Source organism: Osmerus eperlanus, chromosome 21 (assembly GCF_963692335.1).
Source record: "Osmerus eperlanus chromosome 21, fOsmEpe2.1, whole genome shotgun sequence".
Taxonomy (NCBI): domain Eukaryota; kingdom Metazoa; phylum Chordata; class Actinopteri; order Osmeriformes; family Osmeridae; genus Osmerus; species Osmerus eperlanus.
The window spans coordinates 4,584,151-4,597,773 of NC_085038.1; the positions used below are offsets into that span (position 1 = coordinate 4,584,151).

The 13,623-nt window shown below is 42.3% G+C and overlaps 1 protein-coding gene across 3 annotated transcripts in view; it reads left to right on the forward strand.

The window, feature by feature from the left end:
- The window catches only part of filip1l (filamin A interacting protein 1-like), a 39,667-nt gene that overhangs the window by 14,036 nt on the left and 12,008 nt on the right, over positions 1–13,623 (forward strand). For 2 of the 3 annotated variants that reach the window (XM_062446412.1, XM_062446413.1), the window contains exons 3-4: positions 918–1,091; positions 1,173–1,351. In XM_062446412.1, coding sequence (XP_062302396.1) covers positions 918–1,091; positions 1,173–1,351 — 353 coding nt within the window. The other variant, XM_062446415.1, reaches the window with a different exon arrangement.

The following is a 13,623-nucleotide window of genomic DNA, read 5'->3' on the forward strand; positions in this document are numbered from 1 at the left end:
GGACTAATAGTTTGGCAGTCAGGGAGATACAGCTTGTAGAGTCAATGTATCTGGCCTGAAAGGAGTGGTTGTACAGTGGATCTGGCTAAAGGGGTCGTTGTGTAAATAGATGTACTGGATGGAGAAGAAAGCCGGACCTGTGTTGAAGGAAAGTGAGCAGAGAATGGTTTTCCGAAAACAAACAGATCAGGAACAAAGCCAGGAAAATTCCTTGTGAACAAAGTTGGACTGGGCAGCGGGTTCATTTGGCATTGGTTCCACAGGCCTGGCAATGGGTCAACTAGGTCAGGCCTTGTCTGTGATAGTGGTGCATCAGGCAATGAGTTGTCTGGGCAAAGGCCTTCTCCTGGTAACAGACAGACAACAGCTGGGGAGTGTTCCGACATCAGGCACTGGGGGCACCCCCCCACGGTGATGGATGGCGCACACATCCGTAACACAGAGGCCTATAAAAAGAGATGAACCGGTGAGATGAACCTATTAAAAGAGAACAGCACATCTACAGCCTTTTATGAATCCTCAGACTTGAGGCCCCAAATCCTTTCCGCAGACGGCCGAGTCATGGTGACCTTGGCTGCAGGAGTGGAACGCCACTCACTACCGTGGCTTTTTGATAGAGTGTGACCAGGGGCAGCTGGACGGTTGGTGGGATAGAGGGATGGAAGGACAGAGGGATGAAGGGATTGAGGGATGGTCTGGAGGCCCTGGACACTGTTCTTTAAACTAAACATTAATTTATCAACTTCTGAAACAGAGGTTGGTGGTGGTCTGAAAATAAAACTTGCACAAACTTTTGACCAAAACCACTGGTGTAAGAAATATCTCATAGTGAAATAGACATATTTTTCTTCATTCCGTTTAGTTCCCATGTATACATTAAGGTCTATTTACTAGGCTTGACTCTCCTCCACTCGCAGGCCAGAGATGAGGTGATCACTGTGCTGAAGGCTGAGAAGATCGACCTGGCTCTGCTTGAGGCCAAATATGGCTTTGTCACTCCACAGAAGGTGCTTCAAGCTCTACAGAGAGACGGCATCCAGGGCAAAGTAGACGTCTTCGAGGAGGACATCTACGAGAAGCCCATGGCTGAGGTACAACAGCTTCGAGTAATGTTGACGTTTCCCCCAAAGGTCTTTTGTCCTTAATTCAAACCCTTTGATGTTTGTCCTCAGCTGGACAAGCTGGTGGAGAAGCAGAGGGAGACCCACCGCCGCATGCTGGAGCAGCTTCTGATGGCGGAGCAGTCTCACAAGCAGGCGCTCTACAAGCTGGACGACGAGAAGAGCAACCACGGGGAGTTCATGAGGAAGAGTGACGAGTTCACCAACCTGCTGGAGCAGGAGCGAGAGAGGTCGGTCTAAATCTCGGAAACAGGAGCTTACGTAAAGCAAAGTTTGATTAATCATCAAATACTATAGAACAGTCTCTGGATGACTTTTCAATAGAAAGACCTACCTTGAGGAAGAGTGACGAGTTCACCAACTTGCTGGAGCAGGAGCGAGAGAGGTCGGTACTGTAGGCTGTCCTGGTGGTGATTGTGATTTTAGTGGTGCCGAAAAGAGGTTGGCGCACATCATGATTTATGGTGATTGTCAAGGTAGTTCAACTATACTGCTTGGCTGTTTGTAAATCATAGCAACATTATCAATAACTTGATGTTATGACTTCAAGTTTTCAATCTTTGCTGAAATATACTACCACTTGTGCCAAGTCTCAGAAGTAAGATGTCAAACAATTATTTTCTCTGTCTAAATCTCAGAAACAGGGGCTTACGTAAAGCAAAGTTTGATTAATCATCAAATACTATAGAACAGTCTCTGGATGGCTTTCAATAGAAATACCTACCTTGAAAATGAGCTAACTTCAGTTCTGTTGAAACATGTTACCCTGAAGCAAAGGAACTACAGTTTATAAGAAGTCTTTAGTTTCTAGCTTCAAAGCACCTTCAAAAAATAATGAAACAACAGCTGCCGAGCATCACAAGAAATCGACGACAGCGTAAGATGATTGCAAGCAACAAATCCAAATCTTTTAATTTATTTGAACAGAGGTACAGACTGTTACCCTGTTATAATTGTGAAATAGTTCACCCATGACCCACTCTTGGACAGGAAATGTGACTTTTGTTGGCTGGACACAACAGCTGGAACATAACTTGGCCTAAAGACTTGGCCCAGAATGAAACTTCCCTGTGTCGTTGTTATAGCAGTGTTTCACTAACGCTTCCACAAACACATACGCTGGCCTAGTCTAGGGGCTCAAATGTGAATGTCTTTATTAGGCAGAAACATTGGAAGTATCAAGTCAAAGGGGAAGCGAACACTAACACTGTTACAACGCGCGATAAGGGAGGAAATGAAATTTGAGGAAATGTCCTTCAGTGTAAATCGGTGTGAACCTGAATGGAGGGTACTGTACGTGCAGGTCGGTTACAGTAATGTCATAGGTAATCTAATCATGTTCGATTAAGAATCTTGACACGGTGAAAAAACAGTTGAACAAGGGTGGTGTGATATACCACCCTTGATACCTCTACAGCTGAGGTAAGAAAGAGCTCTCCCCGCTGCCTCAGATACTTCACACACTTGCCAAACCCCTCTCAGGCTCACAGGGTACAGATCAGTGGCAGGTAGCCCACAGAAGTGGTCTGTCTCTGGTGGCAGCATTATCTGTGCTGTGTTGGCGTACAGTTTTATTTGGCTTAATAGTGGTGATGAGGATGAGGGCCTGCGCTCCGTCACTGAGCATGTCAGGAAAGAGAGGCCGCCATGAAAAACAGTCATCTGTCCAGGGTCATGTTAATTATCCCGTTGAGCAAAAGCGAAAGATTTATATGGGGTGAAAAAAGGCAAGGAATACAATGACTTGGAGAAGCATTAATTATAGCTCATGTTCAACAAGTTGTCAGGTTGTCATGGAAACGGACGGACCTTCTTTTTTTTTGTGCAGGGAGGCTACAAGTCTGCCAGAGGACATTTGGCTGCAGTGGACATGGATATGTGTGTGTGTGTGTGTGTGTGTGAATGAGTGTGAAAACAAGTTTCTGTATTTGAAAGAAGGAGTGAGAGAACAAATGAGCTGTGCTGAAGGTTTCTCTACATCTGCCATCGTCATCAATCTCTGCTCAGGGACTCTGCTCTATGTTTGTCTAACAGAGAGCTACGTTACATCAGCAGAGTAAATGTGTGTTTCTTAGGTGTTCTTTTACTTCTTCTAATCCCAGGTTGTTTGTCTAGACAATCCTCTGAAGAGAGATTAGCCTTTTCATTGGTCTAATCCGGGTAATTAAGAGTTATGCTTTACCATTTCATGCTATCAAATATCCCTGTGTCTCTGACCTTTAGGAGTTGTTTGGAGTTTTTATGTAGGCTCAGTGTAGCGAGGCTGGCAGCTGTCATGGGAGGATGTACAGTGTTTAGTGTCTCGTTTCCTTGTTCAAAATCAGCAAAGTAGGGCACTGCTTGATCATTTTAAAGCCTATGAAATCGGTTGGATGTAAACCAACATGGAACCTCGTAATGTCTTTTTTGGCATTCCTTTGTTTATGGATTAAATTGAGCCGAATTGAGCAGAAGTAGATACTGCAGCACACAGCCATCCAGCCATTCACGGACCTCAGTGAGTGCTGTTACGGCTTCTGTTCTTAAAAGCTCTTTCCTCCCTAAGACCCAGCCACGGAGGTTAGAAAAACAGTGAACTCCGGAACATTCAGCTTCTAAAAGGAACTACTTATCACTTCTCTGAAGAGGGTAACAACAACTGTCTCTGTTATCAAAGCCACAAGCTGGGTCGTGGCTGGCCTGTTTGAAGAGCACAGCTCTGCACCGGGTTTTAATTTCACGCTTGTTAATCCATTGTTGTACAACGCATTTTAGCTGGATGTAATCATTTCCTTTCCTGGGTCCTGGCAAGCTGTGGCGGTGATTACATACTCTGTAGGCTATGTGTAGACAGCTTTGGGAACAGACACCATGGTCCTCTCTTTCTTTCTCCCTCACACACTCTACTTCTTTTTATTTTGACCTTGTTTCATGGCTCTGAGCCTCCGACTGTTGGGTGACCCCTCCTTGGGAAGCCCAAGAAGCATGTTAATCTGGGGGGGTTATGGGTCAACCGGTACCCCCCCCCTCAATGGCTATTGAGCTGCCGTCCAGGGCTGATGACCTCACTGCTGCAAGCCTGCTACAACAGGCCAGGGATGTGAGAGTCTAGCTCCACTCTAACCATGAGCAGATGTTGCAGCAAACATAACTTAAGCACACACATGCATACGCTCAAGCATACACACACCCACATACCCTGACCCTGCAACTTGATTCAAATGTTCTCTTTGGACGTTTAATTTATCTTGCAAAATAGCACTCAAACGTCCCAAGGCTGAAAACACAGATATAATATTTGCTTATAGCATTCTGCCCCTCCCAAAGGTTTCCCAGTCTCAGGTAGCTCAGTATTTTTGTGCAGTTGTGTTATTTCAGCAATGACATCATTCAGGTGCATGTGGAACATTCCATTGTGATGTCATCGTTGCCAGAGATGCTTATTATCCAGTCCTGCCTCCCTTACTCTTTGAAAATAGTACATTGCGTGTCCATTTGCTATCTTGAATCCATTATTATTTATGACCACCTTACACTTTTGCTTCAGGCTAGGTAGTGAACTTTCCATGTATGTGCATATCTGCTACAAATCGCTCTGTTACAGGAAGATGTCAGCCAGCTGCCCATTTCTTGCTGCAAGCGTGAGCAGCATCCACCTTCACAACTTTACAACTGCATGTCTGGTCCATGTACAACAGACACCATCACTCCAGTGCTCGTTGAAAAGACTGGCATCAAAAACATCATTCATCTAGCTGACAAATTGGATTCCTGAGCCCACAGCCAAGGTTCTTATGTCTGTCATGACTCTTCAGAATTGCACACCTGTATTCTGAGGACTTCCCAAATGGTTTTCACTCGAGCATACTGTACATTCTTTTAGTTTTTTACCGCTGATTACCAGGGCATGAAGAATTCATCAAGTGACTGCGTGCAACATGTAAATCACGAAACCCTACTTGACATGAAATGTATGTTTTAGCCTTGCTTTGTGTGACGGTGACCATCAGGAATCACACAAATATGACACATTTACCAATTCCTTCAAAAAATAAAGAAAATACTTAATTGCCTCGAAGACACTGAATTGCCCAAACAAACTCATCACTATTTCCATGTGAACACATTTTACACAGATGTGTTTGTTGTAAAATATGTTTATGTTCATGCTTTTATTTGAGATGCTCTGGAATGGATACTACACAAGCTTCTCTTTCCCCTTCATGGCCTTCTTGAGTGTCTCACTAATGTCACTGTTTCAGACAGGCGTGGTTTTGGACACTTTGGAAAAAGTGAGCCAATTCCTGATTGTGCTAACTTCGACTAGTCTGCCAGCCACCTTGCCCCCCCCACCCTGCCCCCCCCCCCCCCCCCCCCCTACCTCCTCCTCCTTCTATTACGTCCAGATAGTGACTGGATTGTCCCATTCACTCAGCCATGGGAAACCAAAGAATCACTGAAGTTAAAATCTGTTCGATAAGACCACTGTGATCAAAGTGTTCCACTTGAAGTTCTGTAACTCCAGCCGCTTGCTGATCATTTAGATTAGCCGGTTTGTTTGCTTGTTATTTAGCTAACACTAACTAGCAGAAGCTAAACTCAAGGCATTTTAGCATTCTGCCTTAGTAGCAAATAGATTTCCGTTTATAATACAGACTTTTCACGTCACCTAATACTCAAAGAGCAGCATCTTTGCAATCCCTTCATCCTGCAGATCCCAACTCAGCGTGTGTTTCAATGGGGTGGAGTACGACTGAGACCCACATGAAAGTCCAGTTTAAAGAGTGTGTTTCTGCTTTGTTTGTAGAGCTGACAGAAAATCCTTCTTTACCTCCATAAATGTAAAAGGTATTTAGGTCCAGGGAGCCATCACTGTATGGCTTCATGTGATTACAGATCCCTGAGAGAATGCAATGATTACCCCACCAGCCACAGCAGCCTCACAGCTCGTATTATTTTCCCTCGTTCTCCAGTTTTTGTTGAGGGGTAATGCCTTGTAAGGAATACACGATTAAAGGGAATAGTCTTCCCTGGTTATCACACTGGATGGCATTTCCCAAAGATAAGGTCATGGAAAATAAAGGACTAAATATGGCAGAGATTTCTGTGGGGGTTTGATTGAAAAATACAGAAAGTCTACCATACAGGGATGTGTGTGGGCCCCAGTAAATTACACTACCTGACCAGTTCTGTGGCCAATTTTGGAATTTTTGGCTGAACTATCATGTATCACATTTTGCATCTTCAATTTAAACTTGCGTAGATTTGCCAAGTTTGTGTCACTGTCAAGAATAAAAAAAGTGATGCCTTCAGCTGGCTTCAATATCACTTGAGGGATTGTTTTCTAAAGTGGAGGCCAATGTTATATTATGAACTAAAGAGCTAAATAGTCAGTCAACAATCAGTCAATAGTCATCAACAGGGTTGGTCAAGCAGTATATTTCTACTGAAAGTTCAAGTCTGTCCGAGTAAAGAAACAGAACATAGAATCTATTTCCTGCACTTTCTGTGAACCATGTAATGTTACTACCGAAGCCAAAGACGGAGAATACAAAAAACTGAAGAGCAAATATTCCAATAATGACACGTGGAGGGTACTTTTACCAACCAGGCAGGGTTATCTAATTTATCATAGTTTCAGAGACATTACAGGATAACTCTTGAATTACGACTTGGCAAAAGTTGCAATAGAGGAAAACACTAGGACATTTTTTTCCCTCTGGTTTTGTCAGCCTGGAAGGAAACGACAGTGAGAATTTGGACATGACGTCCTTCAGGCTGGCAGCTGCTGTGTCTGAACAATGAGGCTGTGCTTGTGCTCCTAGTAGTGCCAACATGGTGTCAAGATAGTGAGTGAAATATGGACGAAGAAAAAGGCCCTAAAGCTGCCAGTTGAAATCTCTTATCACGGTGAAGGCGTTCTCCGTCCGGCTCCAGTTGAATTGTGCAAACGAATGTGCTAATGTTCCTTGTTGTTTCATTGGAAGATCACAGAGAGATTTTTATATGTTTAAAGTGCTGACAAACATGGGCCAGTTCATTGTTCTGTATTGTTTCAAGTGGAGTGACAACCAGCAGTAAGAAACCAGACATGTCCTAGAGAACTGCTTGTAACATACAGTGACAAGGCCAGTTGTGAGCAGGTTTTGCTTGTCTTTGTCATTAGTTGCCACTGAGGTAAGGTGTTATGGTTTATTTCAGCTGCTGTTGAGTTTGTTGAGGCTTTCACAAGTTTTATTGAAATACTCCAGATTGTTCTCTTCCCAGGAACTGCAAATCATCACAGTATATGGTCCAAAATATGACAGCTTCATAGACAAGGTACATGGTACAGGTATAGCTCAGTGATTTAAGATTTGACTGTACATTAAGAGGTCTCAGGTTGAAATTCCCCTGCACATTGTTTTGCATGATAGCGTCTGCTAAATAAACACGTTATAATTATTATAAATTCAGAACAATGTCATATTAACTGAAAATTCTAAATGATTGCAAGAAAACTATTGTATATTGCTTGCCATATTCCTGTTATTTGGATTACCAGTTAGTGGGTTCCTGGCACTGTGGTGTCAAACAGAGCTTCTGAAAGTGGTTAATTAGATTTGTTTAAAATCTTTTTTTGTGTGTGTTAGGAAACAACACTAGGTAAGACCAGTTAATTACTAACACGTACAGGGATGGGGCCTCAATTCACTTTTCCTTGACGGAGCTCAACTGATGCAGACTCAATAGGGTTGTCAAAAAGATCATTGTGTTGTTTACTTGCTCGTTGTGAATGCACCCTTTGTTTGAGAAGAGGTAGATTGGCTTTCTCATGCTCCTTTCTGTAACTTTCCCCACCCACATTCATCAATTTGGGGAATTTACAAGTGTCGACTTTCCAGTGTTTCAAGTCCAAGTTGAATAGAGCTGAAACTGAAGTGGGGGTGGAAGGAGGTGGGTTACCATGGGAGAAATAGATTCAAGGCCATATCCTGAAGCCCAACACTGCCTGTCGAGATTGAGGTGGTCGGATGTCAAGGCGGGATATAGAAACCAAAACTAAAATATTTGGGCTGGACTCGTTGGCAAGTAACAATGGATCTGTTTGAAGGATCACACTGTCCCAATCCATCCATTGGAGGACTAAGCACTAAAGAGACACTGTTGGGTCTTAAATTTCGTTCCTCCTTATGTCTTGGCAAGGTTTAATGTGAGGTGTTTCACATGATTGATGATGGACTATTCCTCCAACATACAGTAGGATTGAACATCAGAAGTATAATCTTTTCTTTGCTATTTTGTAATGTTAAAAATACCATGATATAGAGTGCCTCTTGTAGTAGTAATTGAGAATGTTGCAGCAAAATTATTATTTAAACTATTAATTTATAATTACATTATAAAATGTTGACAAAGGAGGTTATTAATCATTGCCACATGGGCTTACAGTAACTGAAACATGATGTATCAAACTGTTCATAGCCAACCAATCTTTATACGGAAAATTGCTTATGAAATTTAGACATGCATGGATTAACATAGAACTTGTCACATTTTTATAGAAACTGTAGAGGAAGCATTTAATTCATTTAACGGTTGTAAACTGCAAGTCTATTGGCTCAGTTAATTATTCGGGCAATAATAATACATGGCTGTAAATATAATCCAAATGCAGAGTGGATTTGATTTCATCCAAACATGTTTTGTTCTTCTCAAAAACATAATTATAAAGTAATCTGCAAAATTTCTTTGTAATGCTAATCTCTTGTTGTTTTCAGTGGTTTCACCGCACAGGACCCAAAAACACAGTGTACAAAATATACTCCCCAAGGGTAACATAAGTAAGGGCCAATTTGTGTGACACTACTTGGAACATTAAAGGATAAAGGAACAGAACATTGGGGCCAGAGGGGATCACTAGGGATTAGGTATCATACGCTGACTTCACTTTAAGATTAGAATGATGAAACTGAACCCACCACCATCATAACCCCCTGTATATATATATATTTTTTTTTTTTAAGTTTTGCTCTTCTCTTCTCACACAATGAACACATGGTCTTACTGGGTCTGACTCCAGAAGCTGATATCTGAGGTAAACTCAGAGGGGTCACAAATAAGGTAATACCCTGGCTGTGAAAAAAGTGCCTTACATTTATGAGTGGGGGCTGGAGAGAGGACGGGTTCAAAGACATTTTAAAGCTGGCTATAGCATTTCGGGAGCCATGCCAAACAGTTGGCTTAAGTTAAAAGGGCAACTGGGAAGTTTCAATGTCAAGAGGATAAGTCAGGTTTTCACCTTTTTATCACAGAGCCTGGTGAACATCTAGAGAGTTTGAGACAAACCCTAAACATAGACAAAAACGACCAACATTTTCTTTCATTCTTTGCATTATGTAAACATGTTTGTTTACAGTATTGTAATTATTCCATTCTGGAGTTGTGATGCCAAATTAGAAGACATGAACATTAGTCCAGCCTCCTTTCCTCCATCATTCTCCCTTTTTTCTCCCTCGTTCTACTCATCCTTCAAATGACATCATGCAATGAGTTTAGCCAATAGCCATAAAGTTTGAGTCTGCATGGAAGGTAGTGACATAGACAAGCAAGCACATGAGAATTAAATAGTGCTTAAACACTATGGCTGGATCTCTAATTTGATTTAATTATACCATGACTTCATGTCTAAAGTACACTTTTTTTTTTTAACAAAGAACATTATGATCTCATGTTTCATGTACCCATATATTACTGGCAGTTGATTGCCCCAAAATAACATGAAAAATCTGATATACTTTTAGGGTTCTAGCAATCTTGACTAAGATGCTTACTCACAGTAAATAGTTAAAAACATAAATCTCCAACCCCAATCAAATCGTGAAATTTAGAAATCTTCACAGTATTTACGTGCCCCAAAGGCAACACAACACTTTGAAATGGAAAAGGAAAAAAGCAATATAGATGTGTTTTATGTCAGGGAGCATATTTCAAGTTGTCAAAAAATGCAATATAAATGCATCGGAATGATAACAAGGTTGCTTTCCAGACCATTCTCAGATCTCTCGGAGGTTTCCCACTGGCCGGATAGAGAGAGCACCCTCCTGTGCTCTACCAAAGGGCCAGAACAAATCCAAACCATCTGTTGTGTCTTGTCACTGAGGTGAGAACAGCTATGTCCCAAACTATGACATCAGCCACAGAACAGACCTGCAAGAGTCAAGGGAGCTCTCATTAATATCTCAGAGTCGATCCCCTCATGTCAGACAGGCCCTTGACACGGTCAATGATCTCCTACTACAGTACTTGATCAAGATTATACACAGTACGTGAACTGTACTGTTGACTAACTATGTCTCAGTCTCTGTAACTCTGAGTATACAGTATGTCTCTCCTTATAACTCACTTGTTTAGAAAAGCTGCTGGCCAAATAGGGAAAGAATCAGAAGGAAATGATGTAATTGCCTAGACAAAGCTGTAATCTCACCCCCCTACAAACAACTAAAACATTTATCACAGTCCGACAGACTTGTCGCTTTTTACTGAACACCAGTGAGTGTCAAGCCTGGTTATCAAATCACTATCATTTACATTCTTAGTTGAATACAAACGCTTACATGTTTATCTGTGGTGTGGAAGGGAGGGTCTGGAGCAATCTGTTGGCTAGCTTTAGTGGAAATGCTGAGTGGACAGGGGAAATGTATGTGTGTGCGGTGTGTGTGTGTGATGGAAGCAAAGCTGAACAATCCCTGTGTCATTGGGTGGACTGTTCTGTTAAACTGTCCAAAATCTTGCCACACTTTGATTAAAGATCACATGTTGGCATGGGTGAATCTTCATTGACATGAGAGAGAGAGAGAGAGAGAGAGAGAGAGAGAGAGAGAGAGAGAGAGAGAGAGAGAGAGAGAGAGAGAGAGAGAGAGAGAGAGAGAGAGAGAGAGAGAGAGAGAGAGACTGGCTAACCACAATTAGTTTACTGTGTGTCTGTTCCTTCTCCTAATTGAAAACAGGCTATGTGTTCAGTAGGTAACTAACGATTGAAACATTCAGCAAAACCGTCATTGCCATCTATAATTAGAACTGTTTACAAGGAAGAGACAAAAATGTCCACTTGACTGCCTCTGTTTTGACATAGCTATGTGGTGATGTTGGATGACAGAGGGCTTATTTACTAACAGAGAACCTCCTGCTTGTGAGTTTCTCCCCCAGTGCAATCGCAAAAGAATGAATAGATTGGGAAATCATTTCCTCTGTATATAATAACCCAGCAGTGTTTAGACATATAAGATAATAGCCTTCTATCAGCATATCTCTCTCGCTCTCGCTCTCGCTCTCGCTCTCGCTCTCGCTCTCTCTCTCTCTCTCTCTCTCTCTCTCTCTCTTGGAGGGGAATAAACAAGTGTTTACTGTAGGTTTGTTGGGTAATTGAGGGGGGCGCCAGCCGTGAAGACTTTGAAGTATACAGGTATGCTAATTGCACAAATTTTACCTCAGTATTGTTTCAAGCTGAGACTGGAGGGAACACCAGACGTTTGTACTGCTACTTAGACACACAGTAGGGGTAGAAAAGGGAGTGGCCAGACATTTTAAATGGCAGCTTCATATTCTTGGCATCTTTTTCTCATCTTTCAGGCGATGATGTAGCCTGTGATGTTAAGCATGGCAACAGCTGAGTGTATCTAAGGATAAAGCAGGGAGTGTTGGTTCCTTTTATAATAGGTGTTTACACACTCTCTGTTTCCTGTCCACAGACACTAACTGTAAACTAAGCATTGATGCTACAGGGAATGGGCTTGATTGGGTTGTATGGCCAGTGCTGGGACAAGGAGACTTAAGGCTAATAGTATCATCCATTGATCCATTCATCAGTGTTTTTATAGGACATCTTTTACTGACCTGGAAAACAATTGGCTCACTCTTCAGGGGTCTTAACCAAATTCAAAAAAAAACCCACCAGTTTGGGACTTGGGCTATTTGTAGCAAGTGGTTATTTATGGAGGTTAGCTGGAGCCAGCCTCTGGCTTCTCTGCATGGGGAGCTAACAAGTCATTTGAAGAGGGGGGCGAGAGGCACAATCCCACACTGTCTGATGTCTAGCTGAGCTCAAGCAAGTGGTTGTGAAAACAGTTATTGGAGCATCCTCTGTTGTACCCCGGGGGCATCAAAGTCCAAACACTCCCAGCAGTAATCATTATCAGCTGTGCCCAGCATCAGACATATATCCTGATGTCTACACACATTATGGACACACACACACACACACACACACACACAGATATATAACAGTTATATGGCTCTGAATTATAGTTTGTCAGGTCACAGCTCACTGACTGTAGCTGTTCATTATGCAACATAGATAAGATTCAGGTTCACATTCTGTTTGAAAGAGAAACAAATACTGTATGTATATATGTGTGTTTAGGAAATAGTAAACCTGAACCTTCTCAATGTTGCATAATGACAGCTAAAATATCAATATAGATATATACACTATACAAATATGTGTATAGAGAGAGAGAGAGAGAAAGGGAGAAATAGCAAGTCAACAGCTGTAAACACAATTAGTGATTGGTACTTGGTACTTGGTAAACACACAGGATATGAGCCAATCAGGATGTCCCCTCTCAACCCTTGTGTTATCTTCGGGTCATTCTGACCCATCAGTCATTGTGACCCACCGTCGTATTGCGACAAATTTACCTCATACAAAAACAAAGTGAAGCATTTTCTTTTAACTGTCGGGCTGTCTCAGACCCCCCACATTGGAATGGTTAAAAGAAAATTGTTTTTATTTGTTTTTGTATTGGGTAAAATTGGGTAAACACAACGATGGTTCGTTATGAACCTTTGGGTCATGTGACCCGAAGGCAGCACGAGGGTTAAACACAGAGGCCCCTGGTGTATGACATAAACATTAACTTCAAACGCGTGTGTACATGAATCTCATAAAACTCACTCAGCGGTTGAACTATGTAAATCATGCAGAGGTTTGAGAAAGAGAGAGAGAGGGAGGAAGGGGGAGCGAGCGAAACATGTGGAGTTGATTATGAGCCAGTGATGTCATGTGTCAGGTGATCAGGCCGCAGGCAGCTATGTTGTAGCACTAGTCTCTTCACAAACGGGTGTCTCAGCCTGCAGTCTGAACACTCGCTGCAGTCATGAAGGAGAGTGCGTCCGAGACATCGATAGAGCCGTGCTCTGCCGCCTCACAGCAAGACCTTCCGGGGTTCAATTACTGCATGGGGCACACCCTATATGGTTGTGTGTGTACCACATAATACATAAAAAGATGAATCTTCTTCCTCTAGAACAGTGGTTCTCAAACCTGTCCTCAAGTACCACCATGTTTTAGATGTTTCCCTGCTCCAACACGCCTGATTCAAATAAATGGGGCGTTATCTAGCTCTGTAGAAGCCTGGTAACGAACATGCATTTGAATCAGGTGTGTTGGAGCAGGGAAACATCTAAAACATGCAGGACAGGTGGTACTTGAGGACAGGTTTGAGAAACACTGCTCTAGAAGACTATAGTCACTCAGGTAAGA